This window comes from Manis pentadactyla, chromosome 15, assembly GCF_030020395.1.
Source record: "Manis pentadactyla isolate mManPen7 chromosome 15, mManPen7.hap1, whole genome shotgun sequence".
In the NCBI taxonomy this organism is placed as follows: Eukaryota; Metazoa; Chordata; class Mammalia; order Pholidota; family Manidae; genus Manis; species Manis pentadactyla.
Genome location: NC_080033.1, coordinates 45,797,296 through 45,824,403, shown reverse-complemented (window position 1 = coordinate 45,824,403; position 27,108 = coordinate 45,797,296). Strand labels below are relative to the sequence as shown.

The 27,108-nt window shown below is 40.3% G+C and overlaps 1 protein-coding gene across 3 annotated transcripts in view; it reads right to left on the bottom strand.

The window, feature by feature from the left end:
- NUP93 (nucleoporin 93) overlaps window positions 1-27,108 on the bottom strand; it is a 128,194-nt gene that overhangs the window by 75,124 nt on the left and 25,962 nt on the right. For all 3 annotated transcript variants that reach the window (XM_057493203.1, XM_057493204.1, XM_057493205.1), the window contains one exon: window positions 26,021-26,138. In XM_057493203.1, coding sequence (XP_057349186.1) covers window positions 26,021-26,138 — 118 coding nt within the window. The remainder of the gene's footprint in view (window positions 1-26,020; window positions 26,139-27,108) is intronic.

The following is a 27,108-nucleotide window of genomic DNA, read 5'->3' as shown; positions in this document are numbered from 1 at the left end:
CTGTACATAAAAAACCCTAAAGACTCCACCCCAAAACTACTAGAACTGATATCGGAATACAGCAAAGTTGCAGGATACAAAATCAACACACAGAAATCTGTGGCTTTCCTATATACTAACAATGAACCAACAGAGAGAGAAATCAGGAAAACAACTCCATTCACAACTGCATCAAAAAAAATAAAATACCTAGGAATAAACCTAACCAAAGAAGTGAAAGACTTATACTCTGAAAACTACAAGTCACTCTTAAGAGAAATTAAAGGGGACAGTAACAGATGGAAACTCATCCCATGCTCGTGGCTAGGAAGAATTAATATCGTCAAAATGGCCATCCTGCCCAAAGCAATATACAGATTTGATGCAATCCCTATGAAACTACCAGCAACATTCTTCAATGAACTGGAACAAATCATTCAAAAATTCATATGGAAACACCAAAGACCCCGAATAGCCAAAGCAATCCTGAGAAAGAAGAATAAAGTAGGGGAGAACTCACTCCCCAACTTCAAGCTCTACTATAAAGCCATAGTAATCAAGACAATTTGGTACTGGCACAAGAGCAGAGCCACAGACCAATGGAACAGACTAGAGAATCCAGACATTAACCCAGACATATATGGTCAATTAATATTTGATAAAGGAGCCATGGACATACAATGGCGAAATGACAGTCTCTTCAACAGGTGGTGCTGGCAAAACTGGACAGCTACATGTAGGAGAATGAAACTGGACCATTGTCTAACCCCATATACAAAAGTAAACTCAAAATGGATCAAAGACCTGAATGTAAGCCATGAAACCATTAAACTCTTGGAAGAAAACATAGGCAAAAACCTCTTAGACATAAACATGAGTGACCTCTTCTTGAACATATCTCCCCGGGGCAAGGAAAACAACAGCAAAAATGAGTAAGTGGGACTATATTAAGCTGAAAAGCTTCTGTACAGCAAAAGACACCATCAATAGAACAAGAAGGATCCCTACAGTATGGGAGAATATATTTGAAAATGATACATCCGATAAAGGCTTGACGTCCAGAATATATAAAGAGCTCACACGCCTCAACAAACAAAAAACAAATAACCCAATTAAAAAATGGGCAGAGGAACTGAACAGACAGTTCTCCAAAAAAGAAATACAGATGGCCAACAGACACATGAAAAGATGCTCCACATCGCTAATTATCAGAGAAATGCAAATTAAAACTACAATGAGGTATCACCTCACACCAGTAAGGATGGCTGCCATCCAAAAGACAAACAACAACAAATGTTGGAGAGGCTGTGGAGAAAGGGGAACCCTCCTACACTGCTGGTGGGAATGTAAGTTAGTTCAACCATTGTGGAAAGCAGTATGGAGGTACATCCAAATGCTCAAAACAGACTTACCATTTGACCCAGGAATTCCACTCCTAGGAATTTACCCTAAGAACGCAGCAATCAAGTTTGAGAAAGACAGATGCACCCCTATGTTTATTGCAGCACTATTTACAATAGCCAAGAATTGGAAGCAACCTCAATGTCCATCAATAGATGAATGGATAAAGAAGATGTGGTACATATACACAATGGAATACTACTCAGCCATAAGAAAAGGGCAAATCCAGTCATTTGCAGCAACATGGATGGAGCTGGAGGGTATTATGCTCAGTGAAACAAGCCAAGCGGAGAAAGAGAAATACCAAATGATTTCACTTATCTGTGGAATATAAGAACAAAGGAAAAACTGAAGGAACAAAACAGCAGCAGAATCACAGAACTCAAGAATGGACTAACAGGTACCAAAGGGAAAGGGACTGGGGAGGATGGGTGGGTAGGGAGGGATAAGGGGGGGAGAAGTAGGGGGGTATTAAGATTAACATGCATGGGGGGGTAGGAGAAAAGGGAGGGCTGTACAACACAGAGAAGGCAAGTAGTGATTCTACAACATTTTGCTATGCTGATGGACAGTGACTGTAAAGGGGTTTATAGGGGAGACCTGGTATAGGGGAGAGCCTAGTAAACATAATATTCGTCATGTAAGTGTAGATTAGTGATACCAAAAACAAAGCCAAAAAAAAAAGGGCAGTTCCTGTGTGGTAACCTCCAACGAGTTCTACACAAGGGTATAAAGGGCATATAAAAGTGTAGGCAAAGGGTCTGTTTGTGTTTATACAGAGGATCAAAGCCTAATTGGGCTACCCCGAAAATGAACTAAGACACGATATGAAAGAGAACTTCCAACATCAGCACTCTCTGGAAGACTCATGCCAGAAGATGATCATCAAAAAACCCCAACAAAGATCCACGCACTGCTACAGCTGTAGATGCACTCATCCCACCAGCTCCTGGACTTGCCATGGGAATGAGGAAGGAGATATCTAAGCTGGCCTGTGCATACAGTAAAACAACAAATTTGACTGGATCTATACTGTTGGAACTCAACCAAGAATTTGGAGAAGTGCAAATTGTAGCGCTCCAAACTCTTACAACTACAGACTATTTACTGTTAAAAGAACATATGGCATGTGAACAGTCCCCAGGAATGGGTTGTTTTAATTTGTCTGATTTCTCTCAGACTGTTCAAGTTCAGATGGACAATATCCACCATATCATAGATAAGTTTTCACAAATGCCTAAGGTGCCTAACTGGTTTTCTTGGTTTCACTGGAGATGGCTGGTAATTACAGATATGCTTTGGTTATGTAACTATACTCCTATTATGTTAATGTGTGTGCGCAATTTAATTAGTAGCTTAAAACCTATACATGCTGAAGTTACTCTACAAGAAGATATGTCAAAGAAATAATCAATCTTCCCATGTTTTCTTCCGCCTGCTACTTCTATAGCTTTTCTTCTTCCTTCCTAATTACAACCCTTAAATAGAATTCGTGCCTCATATCAAATTTACCAAGTATCATAATTCTTCCAAGTGGTAAAGATACCTCAAGACAAATGCTGGGCATAGAAGCCACAGGGCATAAATATGCAAAGAAGTAAAAAGCTAACCTTTTCAAACAATAAGGCTTCTCTCTCACTTACCAACTTTACATTTCCCTGTATGGCCCCGGAAGATGACTGGTTAGCCAGAGACGGGTAAGATTCCTCAAGGGAGGAACAACCTAAGACAGGCACAGTCGCAGGGGGCCATGTGGCGAGAAAATGGGGAGCAGCAGAGGTGAGGCTTAGAACCTCCCCCCTCATGTTCTGAGAGAAATCTTCTGCATACATGGATGTTTATTGCCCCCGTCTAGCTCGGATTAACACATAGTCTACAGGCACACACCTGATCATCTACATTTGCTCTCTTACAACACTAAACTCTGTTTTCTACCTTTATCTCGTATCTACCTACTTCAGCATTTTATTAAAAATAATAATAATAGAGAAATGTGGTATCCACATATAAATCAAGTTTAAAAATCAAATGAGTATTCATATTTGAACTGATTGTGTATAGTTCATAATGCATGAACAAAACCGAAAGTTTCTGTGATGACTGCCCTTGTACTGTTCACCATGTAACTTATTCACTATGTAAGAATTTGTTCTACATGCAAGAACTTGTTTGTTATGCCTCAGAAGATTGGAGACTGACGAAAATTAGGCTTGGGGTGGATTAATGATTGTGCATTGAGCATTGACTCCTCTATACAGAATATTATTGTCGTTAACAACCATTTGATCAATAACTATGAGAGATGTCCTCACAAAAAAAAAAAAAAAAAAAAAGGACAGACTTCCAATGGTAAAATAAATAAGTAACCGGGATGTAATGTATAGCATTAGGAATATAGTCAAGATATTGTAACAGCTTGGCAGGGTGATAGCTGGAACCTAGAATTTTGTATATAAATGTTCTACCACTGTGTTGTACACTTGAAACTAATGTAATGTAATACTGTGCGTCAACTACCCTTCAATAAAAAATAATTATTTAAAAGAAAAAAAAAAAAAAAGAAACAACAACAAAATGAACTTGAAATAGAAAACATGGTGACACCATGTAGGATGCTGGTCCTACAAGGAGGGGAGGCAGAGGTGAGAGGATGCCCGGCCCTTCGTCTCATACCACTTCAGGTCAGGACAGACAACCAAGTCAAATGAGGTGGCTGGCTTCGTCTAGACCCCAGGAGCTTATGCAGCCCTGTACAACCATGGGTCATGCTTTCATGTGTGTACTACACCCTTTGTCATCTCCATAATAGGGGAACACAAAGATCTGCAATTCTAAAATAGTTTTTGGAAATTAGGCTGATTTTGAAATCTGTTTTTCCTACACCATTCTTCTCTCCACCAGCCTTTCAGCAGTGACAAAGGTGGAAATCATTTTTAAAACAATGGTCCAGTTTTATTAACATGCTTCTTAGCACTGAGGCCTCCAGCAAACCACTGAGGTGACTATGATTTCCAGTTCTACTACAACCTTGCCATCTCACATCCATAAGCTGATCCTGGGGCATTTCAAGTAGCTGACTCCTCTCAGACTTAAAAAATCTAATAAAGATGGGGAAGTACTCAGCATATATTTACCAGTTAACCTGTAAGTTGTTGTGGGTTATTCAGAAGCTCTGGAAATGTCTACACAAGTACAGATTGTCTTCAGCTTTCTCCTACAGTGGTGCTTTTCGGCAAATTTACATTTAGAATTTAATCTAAAATGTTTGTGTGAAGCCACCTATATATTATTCTAATTTAATCTAATTAAATTATATTTACGCCTTACAGGTAAATGCCCCATAAGGCTACCTACATATAATTTCTAAGAGCAAGAGGTAATTAAGCCCAGTGGAAAGTATATTGGAGCCAAGAGAACTGGGTTCTTGACAGCCCTACACAAGTCATTCACTCATGTCTCAGTTTCTCCATCTGTAAAATGGGAAAATGCCACCAGACCTGTATGAAGTAAGAACACTATGTACACCCTTCAATGGTCTGTACAACAGGACTTTTCTTCAAAGCAAGAAGCCATTTTGAATGATTTCTAAGACACAGGCTGCACATTTCAATACATTTTTCAAATATGCAGACTAATTTAGACATTTCCAAGGAAATACTTATTCTGCCTCTCTGCTTTCTCTCATGGCATCTGTTGTTACTAGCAGCTAAAGAAAAGTAAAATCTAATGTCATTAACAGTAGACCCAGGTCCTCAGTGCTCACTTAATGGGGGAGGGGCAAGAGAGAGAGGCAAATAAAAAGGTAAATAAAATGAAGATGAGAGGAGCTGAGAAGGACAGAGAAAATCAGGTTAATGGATAAAAACAAGTCCATCTTTCATCTCTCCTGGCTCTGACTGATGGCAGACGGTGTATTTAATCTGCTGAGAGACCAGATTTAGGCCTCCCTTTGGCATAGTCCATCCATGAATTATTAACATTTGCAGAAGCAATAGTACATCCGCTCAGAGCTATCAGAGAGGATAATAATGATTAATCAAGATGGGATGATGAATCCCTCCCCTTCCTGTTCCTCTGTCTCCCTCTCATCTTCATTCCCTTCTGGGCTCTGACTGCTTTTTTGAGCTACAGCCTCAGTATCAGAGTCAATACCTCCATGGTAAAAAAATAAACAATGACCAATCATAAGTCATAAGTTTTTAATAGATATGTTTTAACATACATTTTATTGACCACTGTGACCTTGATGAAGCAAAGATTAAAAAACCAGGGTGGTTACAAATTCTTTACAACTCAAACCTTAAACACACTGCTCTGCAGGCTGAAAGTTCAGGGTTGGTCTACAGGTAGATTGAGTTTAAAAGTTGGCAGAGATGGTTAGAAAAGCAGGATTTACCTACAGTGGACTTCTGTAATCACCCTGGTGGACCTCAAATGGGAGGGCTTGTTAAAACACAAGATTCTGGGCTCCATCTCCAGAGATTTGGATTCAGTAGATCTGGGGTTGGGCCTGAGAATGTGCATTACTAACAAGTTCCCAGGTGATGCAGATGATGCTGACCTGGGCACCGTAATGGAGAATCATGGCCAGAGAGCTCCTTTTGGGTTGCCAAAGGCATTCAGGGCATTAGAAAATGAAACACCTAGATGCTTAAAGGGCTCTGCAGTGTGCCTGCCACTCCAAAATCAGCCCATTCCAGTACTACCCCCTCCCCCACAAAAGAGAGTTATGGTGAAGAACATATGAAGTGGGGGGCTAGATTAATTTATAACTTCATTCCTAAAACATGAGAAATGAAATCAAACATCCCCTTTTCCTTGGTCAGTTTCTTCCTCCTCATTCCCTCTACTTAGGCTTTAATGTATAATCAGTCCTCAAAAAAATGAGTAAGTTATGTAACAGCCTCACCCAAAACTCCAGTTTGCTTTATACTACAACAGAAAACTCCTACACACCCAATTTCAAGCTGAGTTAAGCACCAAAAAACTATAACAGAATATTAGAAGAATGTAGCAAGGGCCCAAAATAAGAAAATGTATTTCAGAGTACCCATTAAAAGAGCTAAACATGAAGCAGGTCAGCCAGATGGATAAACTAAATTCCACTTGTTTGGGTTTGCAAATGCAGAAAACACATGAAATAAGGGCACAAAAAGAAGAGGTCCACCTCCAGCAGCCAGCAAGGCCAGCCTCCCACAGAACCATTCTTCCTGGGGCCCAGTTCAACCTCACACAGAGGCTGTGCTCACTCTCAGAGGAAGACAGCTGCGGTGGGTGTATGGTGCCTGCCAGGCTGCAGGACCCGTTCTCTCAGCCATGATTTCACAGCTCATACTTAACTGGAATAAAAGAGGCACACTCCCATTAGCAATGGCTGCTCCAGATGCCAGCCAGTCTACAAGGCTAGGGGGAGAAGGGCAGAAAAAGTCCAATGCAAAGGGCAGAAGGAAAGACAGAATGAAAGGAAGAAAAGAGAAAGACAGAAGATAAAAAGATGGAAGGGAAGACGGCTGGAAGGAAGGAAACAGGAAAAGATGGAGGACGAGCTAGAAAGGAAAAAAGTGGCACAAACAAAAACAAAACCCTGTCCAGCAATCTGCTCTAAACCCTGACAGTTAAGTCCACCTCAACTTTCAAATATGACATTTGTTCCAGTCTGCCACTTAGCATTTGCTTGGTACCGGTGACCTATGCAGAGAACATAAGCCAGCTGCTAGGCCCTAGGTGACAAACCTCATGAAACCCTGAGCCCCTTCACATAAAGGGCATCTGTAAACTATGTCAGCAGAAGCAGCAAGCATTGGTAGCCCCTTTGGTTCCAAAGTATCTCAGATGGAAAAAGTGAGATTTGTTACCAGTCAGTTTATAGTATTACTCTTCTAAGTAGCTTTTCACCCCTACAGTTGATTTAGTTAACCAGCAAATGTTTCTCATGGAAAGGAATGAACAGAAATGTCACTTCAAAGAAAACACCTAAGAGAAGGTCTGAGAGGACAGATAGGACCAAAACATCATGACACCTGCCCAGTGACAAAGAACTAGCTTAGTGTATTGCAAAAAAAAAAAAAAAAAAAAAAAGTTATGTGGAATGTACCAAACCAGTCCACCCCTTGATGCCTTCTTCAGCAAGACATGATAATAGGGATACAGGGCAAGGTATTAAGAAGTTTCTGGGTGCAAGGTCCACCTCTGACAGTACCTAATCTACCATGGTCTCAATTTTTTCCCTTTCTAAGTAAGGATTATGCCAGCAACCACCTCAAACACTGCAGTGAGCAACAAGATGGTGATGGACAAAGTCCACTGTGAGGTATTATACAAATAGAAGGGTAATTATGGTGTGCCCCTCAAATTCACATACAATTCTTGGCCTGTTTCTTCCCCCTCAATATTCCAAACTAGAACAAAGTCATGGAACTTCTCCACAACAATTTTTCCAAATGGTTTGTCAGGGGATAATGAAATGACATAATGGTTGCTCATGAAATCTGCTTGTCTTGACTCCCTTTTCACACGCTCGGAAGCTTTCCATTACAGAATAAAAGAAAAGACTACATCGTTTTATAGGAATTAACCAATTCCAAACTATGATGGCTATTTTTATAGTCTTTCTCTAACTTACGCTTAATGGACTAATTCCTAACCTCTCTGGCAAAATAAATCAATTTTCACAGTCATTTCAAACAAACATTCTTAGTTTCAAGCACCTGGTCCTAACAATTCAACACTCCCAAAATGGTGGTTGCTCTGACAACTTCGAGGGGCAACGTATCAGTCAGGAAAGTTCACTATGAGCCACTGTCCAAGTTCTTTGATTAAGCATGTCTTAATTTTGTAATTAAGGGTAAAGTGAATTCCTAAAGCCATTCAGTTCTCATTCACACTCTCAAAATCCCAAATTTAATGTTTCCTTGTCATCTAACTCCCTTAAGCCTTCACTCAAGAGGTAAGGGCTCACCCTCTATTCTATTCATGGTATGTCTAGGTTGTGAAGGAAAAGGGTACAAGTCTTTTGCAGACAAGCGTTACTTCTTTTCCACCACTCTGAGCCCAGCACCCTCTGTAAGCAGGACATCATACCGGTTCTCCAGGTAGATTCTAATTTCAACTTCCTGCTAGGTGAGTGGCACCAAGACATCCTGTGCCCTTATACGGGAGTGCTTAATGGTGACCCAAGGGTCAGGTCCCTGCTTGGTCTTCCCCTCAAGAGTCTGTGGTGAGTCTGCACTTACTTATTAGAGTCAGTTAGTCCAAAGGATATACCCATTTGCATGACCTCAGGTGTTAATGTTCTGCTGAATGTCAACCCCTCACTTTTATGCTGTCTCCTACAGCTGAATAATTCTGCTGCAGAGAAATTCTTTTCTGTATTCTGGAGCAAACACAAAGTTAGGGCTTTGTCTGTGTCTATAAAAACCAAGCACACATAATACCCTTAGACAGCCAAATCATATTATAAGATGCAAGATTTCAACATTCCGGCACACTGCCAGAGCTTAATGGCCAGTCAGATGCTAAGTAAGGAAATGGGTCTGCATTAAACCTACAAATAAGTCAACAATCAATAGTGCAGGATTACAGTAAAAAATCTGATGTGCCCTTTAAATTGCTTCTAGCATCATCCTTCTAACTCAAGCTCGGCTTTAGAAGCAAAACAAAACAAAGATGATCAAGCAAGAAGCTGAACACAACCTATTTTTCACAAACACAAGAAAGACCTTGGCATTTTGAAACTAAAAGCTGCTCCAGGATTGTAGAGATCCTTTGCAGTATACCTGTAGGGCAGCAAACCTGAGAAATAATAGGCTGAGCTTTAGACAGCAAATTAAACTGACAGCTCAGCAAGCAGAAAACGATGGCAAAAAGCAAGCACTTCCAGATAAACGGATCGAGCGGGTTTGGCCTTCCTGCAGAACTCATCTCCCCCATGAAAACCGGCAGGGGTTTGTGTCAAGAGTTAGAAGCTTCTCCCTCAATCAACAGGATTTTACGACTAAGCTTATGTAAAAAAAAGAGCAATGCCTACCACATCTACTTACTGTGGGCTTCCTACTGTGGATTTTGTTCTATCTAAATGAGCGATCAACTACATTTCTACTTCATACTTCCACTACCTTTCTTTTTCAAATATATCTTGAAAAGTCAGTTCTTTACTAAAACAGTCAGTCTACAAATGAAATTTAAAACCTAGGGAGCTAAGGGCAAAGTACTGAACTCAAACCAACAGAAGGGAGTTCAGGCCTGACATACTTAGCTTCTTTAGGCCTTATGTTCCTCATTGGTAAAAAGAAGGGTTAACAATAACACCCACCCTAGAAGGTTATGGGATTGAATGAGGAACCCAAGAAAGCACTCAGGACAGTGTCTGGACACAATAAATGTTCAGGAAACCTTATCTTTGCCTCTCTGATTTGAGAGCTGGGGTTGAACAGAAGACATAAATTCAAACTTGTATTTGCTTCCCTGTTTCAGGCAGCAGCAGGGCATACTTAATGAAACTAAAGAAAGGATGGGAGGAAGGGATGGAATGAGGGAGAGGAGAGTAAGGGAGGAAAGAAGGAAACACAGTTATTTAAACTGGCACTACTCAAAGTACAACTGAAGGGGTACTAGTTGGAAAATACTTTGTTCCCAGTCTGCAGCAGCTAAGTACAAAAACAGAGAATAAGCATTTAGAAACATTTATAGCAATCTGACAGTAATTTTATGGCTACTGGATTTAATTTTAAACACTAGGATTTGCCTTGTGCATGTATTTTGTGTTTCATTTTTTTCTAGTAATTTATACTTTTATAAAAGTATCTCTTGGTCTGAGACAAATTATGAAAAAAGACTTGTCACAGAAGCACCGATTCAGTAAGCACCTTTTGCGTGAACAACACGTACCACAAAACTCCTGCAACATGAAGACATCTGGGCAAATTGGGGACCTTGTAACAAACCAAGTGCTACTGTAAATGTCCATAAACCATCAAGGATCCACCAGGCCCTGCTCATCTAGAGACTGGTGCTGCTGAGACAGACTGGTACTCAGTCTGGATACGAGAGACCCTAATAAGACAAGAGAGTGCTACCAGATAAATATCACACCAGTATATTGTGGTACCTTGAGCAAATCAAGCATATATAACCTTCCATGGCTGTTTCTACCTGTCCCTAAGACAGTGATAACATTTTAAAACAGATTTCTTTTGAAAGAAAAGGGAGGAGTGGAGGAAACTCTCCCATATCCTTTTGCTCATGGCATTCAAAGAAATAAACCAAATCAGGTACTAATAATAAAAACCACCAGTAAATCTATATTCCCACTTACATTCTGCTGCCCTTTGTTTTATAAATTAAATGAATAGCCCAGTCCTTGGTGTAAATGTTTTATAAAAAAGGGTTCTTGCTGTACAATTTGCTGGAAGCTGTGTCTGCCCAGCCCTGATCAGCAGATCCTGCTGCAGTGCCTCAAGTACTGGAGCTTTCTGAGAAGCAAGGGCAGGATTCAGCTGATGGCATTTTGGCCTCACAGCCACTCCATGGTGAGAAGAGAGGACTTACCCTTCCATCCTCCAGGATAATGAAAGTGGCATGTGCACTGTTGCTGATCGTTACTATTGCAGACCAGGGCTGTCAGAATCAAGGGCCTTACTTAGTTAGCCTCAGCTCAGCTGCCAGTGACCTGAGCTGGGGGGACATACTCAACCCCTCCATATCTGAAGTGCAAAGATGGAAGCCAAGCATTTGTGAAATAGGAAAATGCTTAAAATGCAAGCAAAATACTCTGGTTCTGAAAGCTCTACAGCAGAAATTCTAAGTACAGGTCTTGTCAGAGAAGGATATTGCCTTTCCCACCTCCCAGCTTCTTCTCCTGGTCCCACCAAACTAACCAACCAAAAGAAGCACAACTAAGAGTCTCCCTTGTCTGAGCCCCTGAGTTCCTTCCCAGAATATGTAATTTTAGTGGCGACAGCAGGAACTCAGGTCCCAAAGTTTTGTAACTATACTTTGCAATCACCACCAACGTAAGGAGCCACATTGGGTTGCAGGCCTGGAAAGCTTTAAATTGAACATTCTAAAACAGAAATAAGAGATCACAGGGCAGTATGGCAAGAAGATCCAAGTGGTGCACAGGGTCAAGGGCCGCCATCTGAGAATGACAGACTGATCTACAGTAATGCATTCAATATGTGACTAGGTCTTAACCCCGATTTACATCACACCCCCTCCAGTATCAAATACTTCAGCAGATAAAAAGACTTGCTCATTTCTGGTTCCTGATATCAAACAATTTAAAGATATCAGGGTGAAGATGACGATATATGTTCCCATCTCCAGAGTGCTGGGGCAGCAACAGCATCGGCAGGTTAAGAGGCAGCTCATGAAGGATGGAAGGGATGACAACTCCAGTTCAAAGGCACGAGGGCCTGGCCAATATCTGAAGTGCTCTATTAAATCATTAGATAAATATTTTAGCCATGGGCTTCTTCCCAAATACTCTTATGAAACCATTCCAAAGTCTGTCTTCTTGAAGTTGGTAACTGATATTCCCTGGCTCACTACAGGATATAAGAAACCTCTGAGAAGACAAAAAAGCCTGTCATTTCCTGCTTGCTCGGAATGCATTCAGCATCCATTTACTTGCTCATGAAAGCCCTGCATTCAGGAGTACGTGCAAATGAATAAGCAAAAGTAGTTCTTCACATTTCCACAGCCAATGCCTTGAATACCCATTTTTATTCCAAAGCTACCAGTTTTAATTCCATTCACAAGACACTTTAACGTAACTGCATTACTTTGCCACTAGACCACAATGCCTACCTTTTCCTTTATCAGAAACAAGCAGAAAAATTGAACCATTTCAGTACTTAGCACAGCAATCAGCATTAGACTACCTAATAATAAACACAAAACAAGGTGGCATATTCGTTAACCTGCCTCTGTGAAGACACAATTTTTTGTTCTTCAAATGTTCACTGGTTTTTACCAGCTCTTAGATTTATACTGGGTCAGGGTTTAATGACAAGGAACAGCAAATATGTTTATTAAGTGAGGGTAATGGGGACACAAGTGCTCACACAAGAGTCAAAGCCTGGCACAACTACTGTCATGAACAAGAATATGGGGTACAGTGAGATGTCTTTTCCTCATGCAGATCAGCCACTACAACTGAATCTTGGCCTGAAATGTACATGGTGCTTGTTTCAGGAAAGGGTTTCTCTCTAACAGGCTTTGGATCCAGGGAGAATTGGATTCATTTGCTAGTGAATCCAAGAGCATTACTATAGTTTCCTTAGGTCCGGGATAAATAGCTGTTATCAGCTGGGAAAAGAGCAATATTCAAATATCCATAAAAATCTGCTTAAGAACTGAAAAGAGAGGAGGGGCGGAAGATGGCGGCGTGAGTAGAGCAGCGGGAATCTCCTCCCAAAACAACATATATCTATGAAAATATAACAAAGACAACCCTTCCTAGAATAAAGACCAGAGGACACAGGACAATATCCAGACCACATCCGCACCTGAGAGAACCCAGCGCCTCGCGAAGGGGGTAAGATACAAGCCCCGGCCCCGCGGGAGCCGAGCGCCCCTCCCCCCAGCTCCCGGCGGGAGAAGAGCAGGCAGAGCGGGAGGGAGACGGAGCCCAGGGCTGCCGAACACCCAGCCCCCGCCATCCGGGCCAGAGTGCAGGGCCCTCGATACTAGGAAAACAGGGCAGCAAGAACAGTGAACAGGCACTGGAGGCCGGGCGCCAGAGGACATAAGAAAAGCGCGCGACCATTTTTTTTTTTTTTGCTTTTTTGCTGTTTTGTTTTGGCGAGCGCTTTTTGGAAGTCTTAAAGGGATAGGGACCCCAATACTAGGGAAACAGGGCAGCAAGACCGGTGAGCAGAGGCCTGAGGCTGGCACCGGAGAATAAAGAAAAACGAACGACCACCTTTTTTTTTTTTTTTAATTAAAAATTTTTTTTCTTTCTTTTTTTTTTTTGGTGGTCGTTGTTTTGTTTTGGAGGGTGCTTTTTGGAAGTCTTAAAGGGGCAGGGCGGGTCACTTAATCCAGAGGTAGGGAATCCGGGATCTCTGGGCACCCTAACCCCTGGGCTGCAGGGAGCAGGGAGGCCCCTTACGGAGATAAATAGCCTCCCAGCAGCTCCTGCTCCAACGCGACTCCACCATTTTGGAGTAGCTGGCAGAGCTAGGCCACGCCCACAGCAACAGCGGAGATAAACTCCATAGCAGCCGGGCAGGAAGCAGAAACCCTGTCTGCGCGCAGCTGCGCAGCACAAGCCACTAGAGGTCGCTGTTCTCCCAGGAGAGGAGGGCCACAAACCAACAAGAAAGGAAGTCCTTCCAGCCGTCACTCGTCCCAGTTCTGCAGACTATTCCTATCACCATGAAAAGGCAAAGCTACAGGCAGACAAAGATCACAGAGACAACACCAGAGAAGGAGACAGACCTAACCAGTCTCCCTGAAAAAGAATTCAAAATAAGAATCATAAACATGCTGACAGAGATGCAGAGAAATACGCAAGAGAAATGGGATGAAGTCTGGAAGGAGATCACAGATGCCAGAAAGGAGATCGCAGAAATGAAACAAACTCTGGAAGGGTTTATAAGCAGAATGGATAGGATGCAAGAGGCCATTGATGGAATTGAAACCAGAGAACAGGAACGCATAGAAGCTGACATAGAGAGAGATAAAAGGATCTCCAGGAATGAAACAATATTAAGAGAACTGTGTGACTATTCCAAAAGGAACAATATCCGTATTATAGGGGTCCCAGAAGAAGAAGAGAGAGGAAAAGAGATGGAAAGTATCTTAGAAGAAATAATTGCTGAAAACTTCCCCACACTGGGGGAGGAAGTAATCGAACAGACCACGGAAATACACAGAACCCCCAACAGAAAGGATCCAAGAAGGGCAACACCAAGACACAAAATAATTAAAATGGCAAAGATCAAGGACAAGGAAAGAGTGTTAAAGGCAGCTAGAGAGAAAAAGGTCACCTATAAAGGGAAACCCATCAGGCTAACGTCAGATTTCTCAACAGAAACCCTACAGGCCAGAAGAGAATGGCATGATATATTTAATACAATGAAACAGAAGGGCCTTGAACCAAGGATACTGTATCCAGCACGACTATCATTCAAATATGACGGTGGGATTAAACAATTCCCAGACAAACAAAAGCTGAGGGAATTTGCTTTCCACAAACCACCTCTATAGAACATCTTACAGGGACTGCTCTAGATGGGAGCACTCCTAGAAAGAGCACAGCACAAAACACCCAACATATGAAGAATCGAGGAGGAGGAACAAGAAGGGAGAGAAGAAAAGAATCTCCAGACAGTGTATATAACAGCTCAATAAGCGAGCTAAGTTAGGCAGTAAGATACTAAAGAGGCTAACCTTGAACCTTTGGTAACCACGAATTTAAAGCCTGCAATGGCAATAAGTACATATCTTTCAATAGTCACCCTAAATGTTAATGGGTTGAATGCACCAATCAAAAGACACAGAGTAACAGAATGGATAAAAAAGCAAGACCCATCTATATGCTGCTTACAAGAAACTCACCTCAAACCCAAAGACATGTACAGACTAAAAGTCAAGGGATGGAAAAACATATTTCAAGCAAACAACAGTGAGAAGAAAGCAGGGGTTGCAGTACTAATATCAGACAAAATAGACTTCAAAACAAAGAAAGTAACAAGAGATAAAGAAGGACACTACATAATGATAAAGGGCTCAGTCCAACAAGAGGATATAACCATTCTAAATATATATGCACCCAACACAGGAGCACCAGCATATGTGAAACAAATACTAACAGAACTAAAGTGGGATATAGACTGCAATGCATTCATTCTAGGAGACTTCAACACACCACTCACCCCAAAGGATAGATCCACTGGGCAGAAAATAAGTAAGGACACGGAAGCACTGAACAACACAGTAGAGCAGATGGACCTAATAGACATCTATAGAACTCTACATCCAAAAGCAGCGGGATATACATTCTTCTCAAGTGCACATGGAACATTCTCCAGAATAGACCACATACTAGGCCACAAAAAGAGCCTCAGAAAATTCCAAAAGATTGAAATCCTACCAACCAACTTTTCAGACCACAAAGGCATAAAACTAGAAATAAACTGTACAAAGAAAGCAAAGAGGCTCACAAACACATGGAGGCTTAACAACACGCTCCTAAATAATCAATGGATCAATGACCAAATCAAAATGGAGATCCAGCAATATATGGAAACAAATGACAACAACAACACTAAGCCCCAACTTCTGTGGGACACAGCAAAAGCAATCTTAAGAGGAAAGTATATAGCAATCCAAGCATATTTAAAAAAGGAAGAGCAATCCCAAATGAATGGTCCAATGTCACAATTATCGAAATTGGAAAAAGAAGAACAGATGAGGCCTAAGGTCAGCAGAAGGAGGGACATAATAAAGATCAGAGAAGAAATAAATAAAATTGAGAAGAATAAAACAATAGCAAAAATCAATGAAACCAAGAGCTGGTTCTTTGAGAAAATAAACAAAATAGATAAGCCTCTAGCCAGACTTATTAAGAGGAAAAGAGAGTCAACACAAATCAACAGTATCAGAAACGAGAAAGGAAAAATCACGACGGACCCCACGGAAATGCAAAGAATTATTGGAGAATACTATGAAAACCTATATGCTAACAAGCTGGGAAACCTAGGAGAAATGGACAACTTCCTAGAAAAATATAACCTTCCAAGATTGACCCAGGAAGAAACAGAAAATCTAAACAGACCAATTACCAGCAACGAAATTGAAGCGGTAATCCAAAAACTACCAAAGAACAAAACCCCCGGGCCAGATGGATTTACCTCGGAATTTTATCAGACATACAGGGAAGACATAATACCCATTCTCCTTAGAGTTTTCCAAAAAATAGAGGAGGAGGGGATACTCCCAAACTCATTCTATGAAGCTAACATCACCCTAATACCAAAACCAGGCAAAGACCCCACCAAAAAAGAAAACTACAGACCAATATCCCTGATGAACGTAGATGCAAAAATACTCAACAAAATATTAGCAAACCGAATTCAAAAATACATCAAAAGGATCATACACCATGACCAAGTGGGATTCGTCCCAGGGATGCAAGGATGGTACAACATTCGAAAGTCCATCAACATCATCCACCACATCAACAAAAAGAAAGACAAAAACCACATGATCATCTCCATAGATGCTGAAAAAGCATTTGACAAAGCTCAACATCCATTCATGTTAAAAACTCTCAGCAAAATGGGAATAGAGGGCAAGTACCTCAACATAATAAAGGCCATCTATGATAAACCCACAGCCAACATTCTATTGAACAGCGAGAAGCTGAAAGCATTTCCTCTGAGATCGGGAACTAGACAGGGATGCCCACTCTCTCCACTGTTATTTAACATAGTACTGGAGGTCCTAGCCACGGCAATCAGACAAAATAAAGAAATACAAGGAATCCAGATTGGTAAAGAAGAAGTTAAACTGTCACTATTTGCAGATGACATGATACTGTACATAAAAAACCCTAAAGACTCCTCCCCAAAACTACTAGAACTGATATCGGAATACAGCAAAGTTGCAGGATACAAAATCAACACACAGAAATCTGTGGCTTTCCTATATACTAACAATGAACCAACAGAAAGAGAAATCAGGAAAACAACTCCATTCACAATTGCATCAAAAAAAATAAAATACCTAGGAATAAACCTAACCAAAGAAGTGAAAGACTTATACTCTGAAAACTACAAGTCACTCTTAAGAGAAATTAAAGGGGACACTAACAGATGGAAACTCATCCCATGCTCGTGGCTAGGAAGAATTAATATCGTTAAAATGGCCATCCTGCCCAAAGCAATATACAGATTTGATGCAATCCCTATGAAACTACCAGCAACATTCTTCAATGAACTGGAACAAATCATTCAAAAATTCATATGGAAACACCAAAGACCCCGAATAGCCAAAGCAACCCTGAGAAAGAAGAATAAAGTAGGGGGGATCTCACTCCCCAACTTCAAGCTCTACTATAAAGCCATAGTAATCAAGACAATTTGGTACTGGCACAAGAGCAGAGCCACAGACCAATGGAACAGACTAGAGAATCCAGACATTAACCCAGACATATATGGTCAATTAATATTTGATAAAGGAGCCATGGACATACAATGGCGAAATGACAGTCTCTTCAACAGGTGGTGCTGGCAAAACTGGACAGCTACATGTAGGAGAATGAAACTGGACCATTGTCTAACCCCATATACAAAAGTAAACTCAAAATGGATCAAAGACCTGAATGTAAGCCGTGAAACCATTAAACTCTTGGAAGAAAACATAGGCAAAAACCTCTTAGACATAAACATGAGTGACCTCTTCTTGAACATATCTCCCCGGGCAAGGAAAACAACAGCAAAAATGAGTAAGTGGGACTATATTAAGCTGAAAAGCTTCTGTACAGCAAAAGACACCATCAATAGAACAAGAAGGATCCCTACAGTATGGGAGAATATATTTGAAAATGACACATCCGATAAAGGCTTGACGTCCAGAATATATAAGGAGCTCACACGCCTCAACAAACAAAAAACAAATAACCCAATTAAAAAATGGGCAGAGGAACTGAACAGACAGTTCTCCAAAAAAGAAATACAGATGGCCAACAGACACATGAAAAGATGCTCCACATCGCTAATTATCAGAGAAATGCAAATTAAAACTACAATGAGGTATCACCTCACACCAGTAAGGATGGCTGCCATCCAAAAGACAAACAACAACAAATGTTGGCGAGGCTGTGGAGAAAGGGGAACCCTCCTACACTGCTGGTGGGAATGTAAGTTAGTTCAACCATTGTGGAAAGGAGTATGGAGGTACATCAAAATGCTCAAAACACTTACCATTTGACCCAGGAATTCCACTCCTAGGAATTTACCCTAAGAACGCAGCAATCAAGTTTGAGAAAGACAGATGCACCCCTATGTTTATTGCAGCACTATTTACAATAGCCAAGAATTGGAAGCAACCTCAATGTCCATCAATAGATGAATGGATAAAGAAGATGTGGTACATATACACAATGGAATACTACTCAGCCATAAGAAAAGGGCAAATCCAATCATTTGCAGCAACATGGATGGAGCTGGAGGGTATTATGCTCAGTGAAACAAGCCAAGCGGAGAAAGAGAAATACCAAATGATTTCACTCATATGTGGAGTACAAGAACAAAGGAAAAACTGAAGGAACAAAACAGCAGCAGAATCACAGAACTCAAGAATGGACTAACAGGTACCAAAGGGAAAGGGACTGGGGAGGATGGGTGGGTAGGGAGGGATAAGGGGGGGAGAAGTAGGGGGGTATTAAGATTAACATGCATGGGGGGGTAGGAGAAAAGGGAGGGCTGTACAACACAGAGAAGGCAAGTAGTGATTCTACAACATTTTGCTATGCTGATGGACAGTGACTGTAAAGGGGTTTATAGGGGAGACCTGGTATAGGGGAGAGCCTAGTAAACATAATATTCGTCATGTAAGTGTAGATTAGTGATACCAAAAACAAAGCCAAAAAAAAAAGGGCAGTTCCTGTGTGGTAACCTCCAACGAGTTCTACACAAGGGTATAAAGGGCATATAAAAGTGTAGGCAAAGGGTCTGTTTGTGTTTATACAGAGGATCAAAGCCTAATTGGGCTACCCCGAAAATGAACTAAGACACGATATGAAAGAGAACTTCCAACATCAGCACTCTCTGGAAGACTCATGCCAGAAGATGATCATCAAAAAACCCCAACAAAGATCCACGCACTGCTACAGCTGTAGATGCACTCATCCCACCAGCTCCTGGACTTGCCATGGGAATGAGGAAGGAGATATCTAAGCTGGCCTGTGCATACAGTAAAACAACAAATTTGACTGGATCTATACTGTTGGAACTCAACCAAGAATTTGGAGAAGTGCAAATTGTAGCGCTCCAAACTCTTACAACTACAGACTATTTACTGTTAAAAGAACATATGGCATGTGAACAGTCCCCAGGAATGGGTTGTTTTAATTTGTCTGATTTCTCTCAGACTGTTCAAGTTCAGATGGACAATATCCACCATATCATAGATAAGTTTTCACAAATGCCTAAGGTGCCTAACTGGTTTTCTTGGTTTCACTGGAGATGGCTGGTAATTACAGATATGCTTTGGTTATGTAACTATACTCCTATTATGTTAATGTGTGTGCGCAATTTAATTAGTAGCTTAAAACCTATACATGCTGAAGTTACTCTACAAGAAGATATGTCAAAGAAATAATCAATCTTCCCATGTTTTCTTCCGCCTGCTACTTCTATAGCTTTTCTTCTTCCTTCCTAATTACAACCCTTAAATAGAATTCGTGCCTCATATCAAATTTACCAAGTATCATAATTCTTCCAAGTGGTAAAGATACCTCAAGACAAATGCTGGGCATAGAAGCCACAGGGCATAAATATGCAAAGAAATAAAAAGCTAACCTTTTCAAACAATAAGGCTTCTCTCTCACTTACCAACTTTACATTTCCCTGTATGGCCCCGGAAGATGACTGGTTAGCCAGAGACGGGTAAGATTCCTCAAGGGAGGAACAACCTAAGACAGGCACAGTCGCAGGGGGCCATGTGGCGAGAAAATGGGGAGCAGCAGAGGTGAGGCTTAGAACCTCCCCCCTCATGTTCTGAGAGAAATCTTCTGCATACGTGGATGTTTATTGCCCCCGTCTAGCTCGGATTAACACATAGTCTACAGGCACACACCTGATCATCTACATTTGCTCTCTTACAACACTAAACTATGTTTTCTACCTTTATCTTGTATCTACCTACCACTTCAGCATTTTATTAAAAATAATAATAATAAAGAGAGAAATGTGGTATCCACATATAAATCAAGTATAAAAACCAAATGAGTATTCATATTTGAACTGACTGTTTAGAGTTCATAATGCATGAGCAAAACCGAAAGTTTCTGTGATGACTGTCCTTGTACTGTTCACTATGTAACTTATTCACTATGGAAGAATTTGTTCTACATGTAAGAACTTGTTTGTTATGCCTCAGAAGATTGGAGACTGACGAAAATTAGGCTTGGGGTGGATTAATGATTGTGCATTGAGCATTGACTCCCCTATACAGAATTTTATTGTCGTTAACAACCATTTGATCAATAAATATGAGAGATGCCCTCACAAAAAAAAAAAAAAAAAAGGACAGACTTCCAATGGTAAAATAAATAAGTAACCAGGATGTAATGTATAGCATAAGGAATATAGTCAAGATATTGTAACAGCTTGGTAGGGTGATAGCTGGAACCTAGAATTATGTATATAAATGTTTTATCACTGTGTTGTACACTTGAAAGTAATGTAATGTAATACTGTGCGTCAACTACCCTTCAATAAAAAATAATTATTTAAAAAAAAGAAAAAAAAAAGAACTGAAAAGAAAGGTTACCATGAACTTCCCATTGACTCTTTTAGGAATAAGAGGAGTATAACAAAGGTCAATAAGCACAAACGCTAAACTGAAAGCCTGTACACTGTTAGATTCCATGAGATAGTCTCTTATATTTTTATATTATGTGAAGACGTTTATAAAGCAAAATCTTATTTCTTCAGTCTATCAACTCAAAATTTCTAATCATCCAATTTAGCTAGATCACTACGTGCAGAAAAGTCTGCTGAAGCATATTAAGAGTAAAAACAATATGGAAGAGAGGTATGTTCAATGTACTTAAACCATTTCTCAGAATTATTATACAAAATATCAGTACGCAAATAGATGCAACTCTTATGAATGAACCTCATCTCTTCTTCAAATTTACTAAAGTAGCTTTGGTGAGACATCTCATTGATATACATGCTTAATAGTTTCAATTTCAAGGAACAGATGAAAATGACAGCTACATTTCTTTAAAAATAATCTCAGAATTAAGATACTGTTCACCCATTCAGACTGCACTTCCCCTCAACTGATTCAAGACAAGGAAAGCTTACTGTATTTTCCCTCAATATTAATATTTTGCCAGTAATATTCCTGAAGAGCTGCTATTACCATACTAATCATCCTAAGCAAGTCTGACCCTCTTTCCAACAAACTGCCACAGGATTTCTGGAACCAATTCCTCACTAACAACTTGTCAGTACCACAAACACGCAATTAGCAAACAACACAACTACTTTTCCTCTTAAGCTGTTAAATACAGCTGCAGTTAAGCAGCAATATCTTAATTCTGAAGATAAAAAATTAAAAGATAAACCATGAAAATAACAACTTGGTGATAAGGGGTTATGCCACAGTGACTCATTTTTATACTTACCAAGACCATTTTAGTTTCTTTTGGTTATCTAAAAGATAAGTCAGGAGTAGTTTGAGCATACTCTGCATTTCCAAGGCCAAAGACAGAAAAAGGAAGGATGTAATGAATGTTTATTATAAATGTGGTAAGCAAAACAAGTTTTTAAACAGTTATTATTATACCATTAGTCTTATATGTGATAGATCATTTTCCCTGACTCTAATTTTTTATATTTACCTTTATTCTCTATTTAAGACATCTAGTTCTCTTTAATCATACAGGACGGATTTCCATCTGGAAACTTATGCAGATTTTGAAAACCTTCATTTAGGTTTTTTTTTTTTTTTCCATTTTTTTGGTAGAAAGGGCTGAATTTTCACTTTTCTAAAATTTGAATTGGCTGCTAAGCCAATTCCAGCAATATAATCTAAACTTCTGTTTCCTTTGTGGGGGAACATTCAGAAAGTTGTTTTTTTTTCCCCAAAGCAGTAAAGCCAACATAGTATATTTAGAAGCCATGGGGAAGAGAGATCTGAGAAGACCATGAAAGAGGTGGCACCTAAGGAAAGCCTTCGAGTGTCAGGCTGAAATTAGGGCTTGGACATTTCAGAGGTAAAGGAAGGCAATAAGCAAAGGCCTAATGTATAAAAGAAAAAAGAAAGGGTTAGACACCCTGGTTCTTTAGTAGACATATACACACAAATACATATACACACACATATATGTATACTTACACACAAACATACATACACATAAACATATATACAAGTTCCTCCTACCTTAGGAAGGTATCACAATTTAATCCTATCTATACATAACCTACAAATTAGGTATTTAATACTTTAAAAAAAAGCATATTGTTTCTCGTTGAAAAATGTCTCCACAGAAATCTCTCAAACCCCTTACAGAGTGTTAATCAGCATGGAAAGAGTGACCAGTACTGAGCTCTGGACTCCGACACGGGCAGTCAGCCTCACTTCCCACAGGCCTGAAAGGCCATGGTACATTAGTACTGTTAAGATCACAATAAAAATGTGCAATGGGCCCTCAATACTTTTTTTCCAAAGACAGAAGCAAGTGGATCTCTGTGAACCTGTACTTGCAAGCACCGGGAAGTCACACAGAACATGTCCTGTTAATAGTTACTGCTCTTCACCTCTCTTACACAAATGTGTAGGCCTTCTTTATTACCATTTCTAAAAAATAAAATCAGTAAACATTTTTAGAAATTCTACTAGCCCAGCTATACATATATTGCAGTGGGTTTTCAAAATATGTTACTTTGCTCACCAGGGTAATCTTTTAAAAATGCATTCTCAATGCATGCCACTATTACTCATCATGACAAACAACAAAAAACCTGTATTCATTTCAAGCTCCATTAGAAACAAATACAGTGTTTGCCAAACAGGAAGGGACTGTACATATATCTACATATGTATCTACACATGGGAAATGACTTTTCAAGCATGTAACTAATACAAATAATGGATAGAATAAAGTTTCAGCTTCAGTCAAAGTATCCTTTAACATTTCCTTTTATGAATTTATAAACTGACATAATAAATTCACTGGTTGACACCCAGCACATGGGATTAGACTGCATCTCATCTCCAAATCTGCACTGGTTGGAAAACAAAAGGTCATACACAAAAATCCATTAGATTTATGGTATATGAATTAGACTTCAATAAAGCTGTTACATTAGAAAATGTCCATTAAAATGTGTATCTGGCTCTTCTAAAAACAAAAAACTGATAATGTCCAAGTTAACTCTTATTGGATAACCAATACATTATGAGAATTAAAAGGAGGACCACTCCACATTAAAGGTGAACACTGGCCTAGCTCTTCTTACATTTGACTACTCAACAAGAAGTCAGGAAAGGACATGCTAACACATGTATATAGGAAGTTTAAGCATGGGTCAGCTGGCCCTGCAATACAATTTAAAACTTCCAATTCCAATAAGAAAAATAAGGAGAGTCATCTCAGATCAAGCCAAAACCTCAACCCTTTAAAAACAAATTTTTCTCCTTTAAGCCTTTGCTGTCAAGAAGATGAAGTCAAAAGAGAACTTATTTTGAAACTAGCTCATCTTAAATCTGTACTTCAGGTCTAGATGATCAATTCCCAGTTAATCAACCATTATCTTGGATAGCCCATTTTGCATTTCTGAAGCTATACTGGAAAAACCCAATCAAGAGATAAAATTTTGAAATGGAAGCATCCTTCCTTTCAAACTTCAAAGATTTCCCAGGGGTACAGGACCAGACCTCCTTCCTAGCCATGCTCATTCTAAACTGAGAAACTCTCTTTGATATGACCAAGCATGCATTGCCAAAACCATCTAATGGAAGGTGTTGAAGGAGAGTGTCATGCATTAAGTAGATCAGAATAAATGATCATTATGACTCAATACATTTATAAACAAACCTGTCATTAACATCTCAAAGTGAAAAATGGAGTATCTCATCAATGGGAACTCAACAAAGTGCATCACTAAAGGTGCTAAATATTCCAAATACATATTACAAATATAACAAAGAAAAATTAAAAATCCATTAGCTTTCTTTTTTTTTATGTTGGTGCTTTAACTTTTTTTTTTTTGGTATCATTAATCTACAATTACAGAAAGAACATTATGTTTACTAGGTTCCCCCCTTCACCAAGTCCCCACCACATACCCCTTCCCAGTCACTGTCCATCTGCGTAGAAAGATGTCATAAAATCACTACTTGTCTTCTCTGTGTTGCACAGCCCTCCCCGTGCCCCCCCACGCACTATACATGCTAATCGTAATGTCCCCTTTCTTTTTCCCCGCCCTTATCCCTCCCTTCCCTCCCATCCTTCCCAGTCCCTTTCCCTTTGGTAACTATTAGTCCATTCTTGGGTTCTGTGATTCTGCTGCTGTTTTGTTCCTTCAGTTTTCTTTTGTTCTTATACTCCACATATGAGTGAAATCATTTAAAAATCCATTAGCTTTTAATACAAACGACTCCTTTGGTATTTTAAACATTAAAAATAAACAATCTTTGGCCCGGTGTCATTTCTTTCCATACTATTAGGAGTACTCCCCCAAAATATATGGTATTTATTCAAATTATTTGAGCTCTATCCCATTCATCCACCTCATTCCTGTTACAAGTATTTGTTTACAGAGCATCAAGTGGTTAAAATAGAAAGGGGGAGGGGGACAGCACAGAAGTTAAGTATACATGGCACTTTAAGATAACATGGAAATGAGGAGGAATCTATAAGGTGATGGGCAAATATGATTTAGTACACAAAACAAGACAAAAACTGGATTTCCACACTCTGGGAACATATCAATAACAGAAAAAATTATGAATAGCTATCGTTACTCAACCGTCAACTCAAAGGATATAGGGCTTTAGGTTTCTGAACTGGAATAAATGCAGTACAATTACAGCCATTAGATGGATTAAAACAGTTCTTGGGAAAGCTAAGGGGTAAAGAGTTTTAACTCAAATTGAACCCAAATAACAACACAATTAATACCTACTTATATCAAGATCTACCTTTGCAGGACTTGTGTCCTCTATTTCAAAGACAAATTAATCATAAAAACGGCACCCCCATTATCTGTTCCTTCTAACAAAAATGCAGTGTTCTAACTACTCAAAATTAAATGCATGTTTTTTCCTTAACAATGCATGCATGCCTAAGCGCGTGTGCGCACACGCACACGCACAAACACACACACCCCAATCAGTTTCTGATTAGATTAAACTAGCAATCAATTGTGCCAGTGGCATGTTAGGTTAAATGAGAATGCAGTGCTCTATTAGACTACTTCCTGGTGCCACTAACGCAGCCAAATACTTCCTAGAAATTGAAGAATAGGTTTCAGTAAATAGCACTCTAAGTTTTCCCCAGCTCTTTGCCAACTAGTATAAGCAAGATACAGAAATGTGGAAAACAAATAGTAAAATTATTTGAGAACTAGCAAAGAAAGCAAGAGGAATTTACAACTAATGTCTCTGTTCCTTGGATTAAGCCCAAAGAAGAGAAATCTGTTCTCATAATTACAATAATCTAAAAGTGCAGGTTGGAATTGCTTTCTTAAATTCAGTCTCACACAGCACTCTGAAAATAACCCAAAATAACTATACCTCCAAAGCTGAGCCTCCCCTTCTCTTAATATCTGAGGAAGAAGAGAATTAAACTAAATCTGAAATTCCTAAATCTGCTGGTCAACAAAGGGCCAGGGCCTTCAGCCTGGGTTGCACGCTCAACACGCTACCAGTCCTGGAGCCTGGCAGCCCCTACCTGAATGTCTGTGTCCTTCACAGGCTCAAGAGGCTCAAAGGTAGTGGCCGCACTGAGACTCTCCAATCGCTGGGAGATGTGGGATATGTCAAGTCCCCGAGACCCAAGGAGAACGGACCTATATGAGGATACAGGGCAGAGAGAAAAAAGGAGGATTAGGACTTGGCATTGAGTTAATAAGCCCTCATCATTTCCTATCTGGGAGCTGGTTTCTGCTCACAGGGGCCACCCTACTGGGCCTCATTTACCATACCACTTATCTCCCAATGCCTTAGTGTTTGCACCTGAAAAATAGGATCTTAAAGTCAGAATTCATTCCCACTCTGTGAAGTCTTTCAGAACCCTCACTTTGCCTTAGAGCACTTGTAATGTCCCTCGCAGAGTCACTTTGAAATGTGATGAGCTTCTCCTCACATTCCTATCAGCTATACATCCAGAGCCCCAAGGGGTAAGCCTACCCTTGAGCAGAACACCTTTCCACCGCCTGTGTAATCTACGGGCCCCCTAACCTCTTGGTTTTTTGAAGTCTAACTTGTAAAATCACAAAGGTTCTATGAATTACCATCTGGGGCAGGGCAACGATAACAAGAACTTGTCTTCACTTTTATTTTTCCCACCTGGAGTGCCTTCCCTCTCCTCTCCATAGGTCCCAAGTCCCCTTGCCCTTCAGGCGTGCTGCCAAGGAGCCTTCCCTGATTCCCTAGTCCACACAAATCTCTGCCTTTCCAACTATGGGATCCTTAGGCTCAGTGCCAACACCCTGGCTGTCTCTTAGGTTAATCTTGCCCTTCAAGCCAATCCCAGAATGTGGGCCTCTTGGCTCCCGTGCCAGCCCACAGGTACATTCCACAGGAAATGGCTACTTGACTAAGGCATGGATACGCAGGGCTAGATGGAAGGGCCAGGTAGGGTGCCCCTCTGCCTCCCACCCTGCTCTCTTCCACAAGAGAGCCTGAAGCCTGCCCCTCAAGTCGCAAGATTCAGTACGTGACCTCACTGGGTATCGATGACCTCACAGGCCTCACTGTTGCAGTGGCAGCAGGACCATGCAAACCTAGTGTTCTTGGAGAAGCACTCCTACCAGTTTG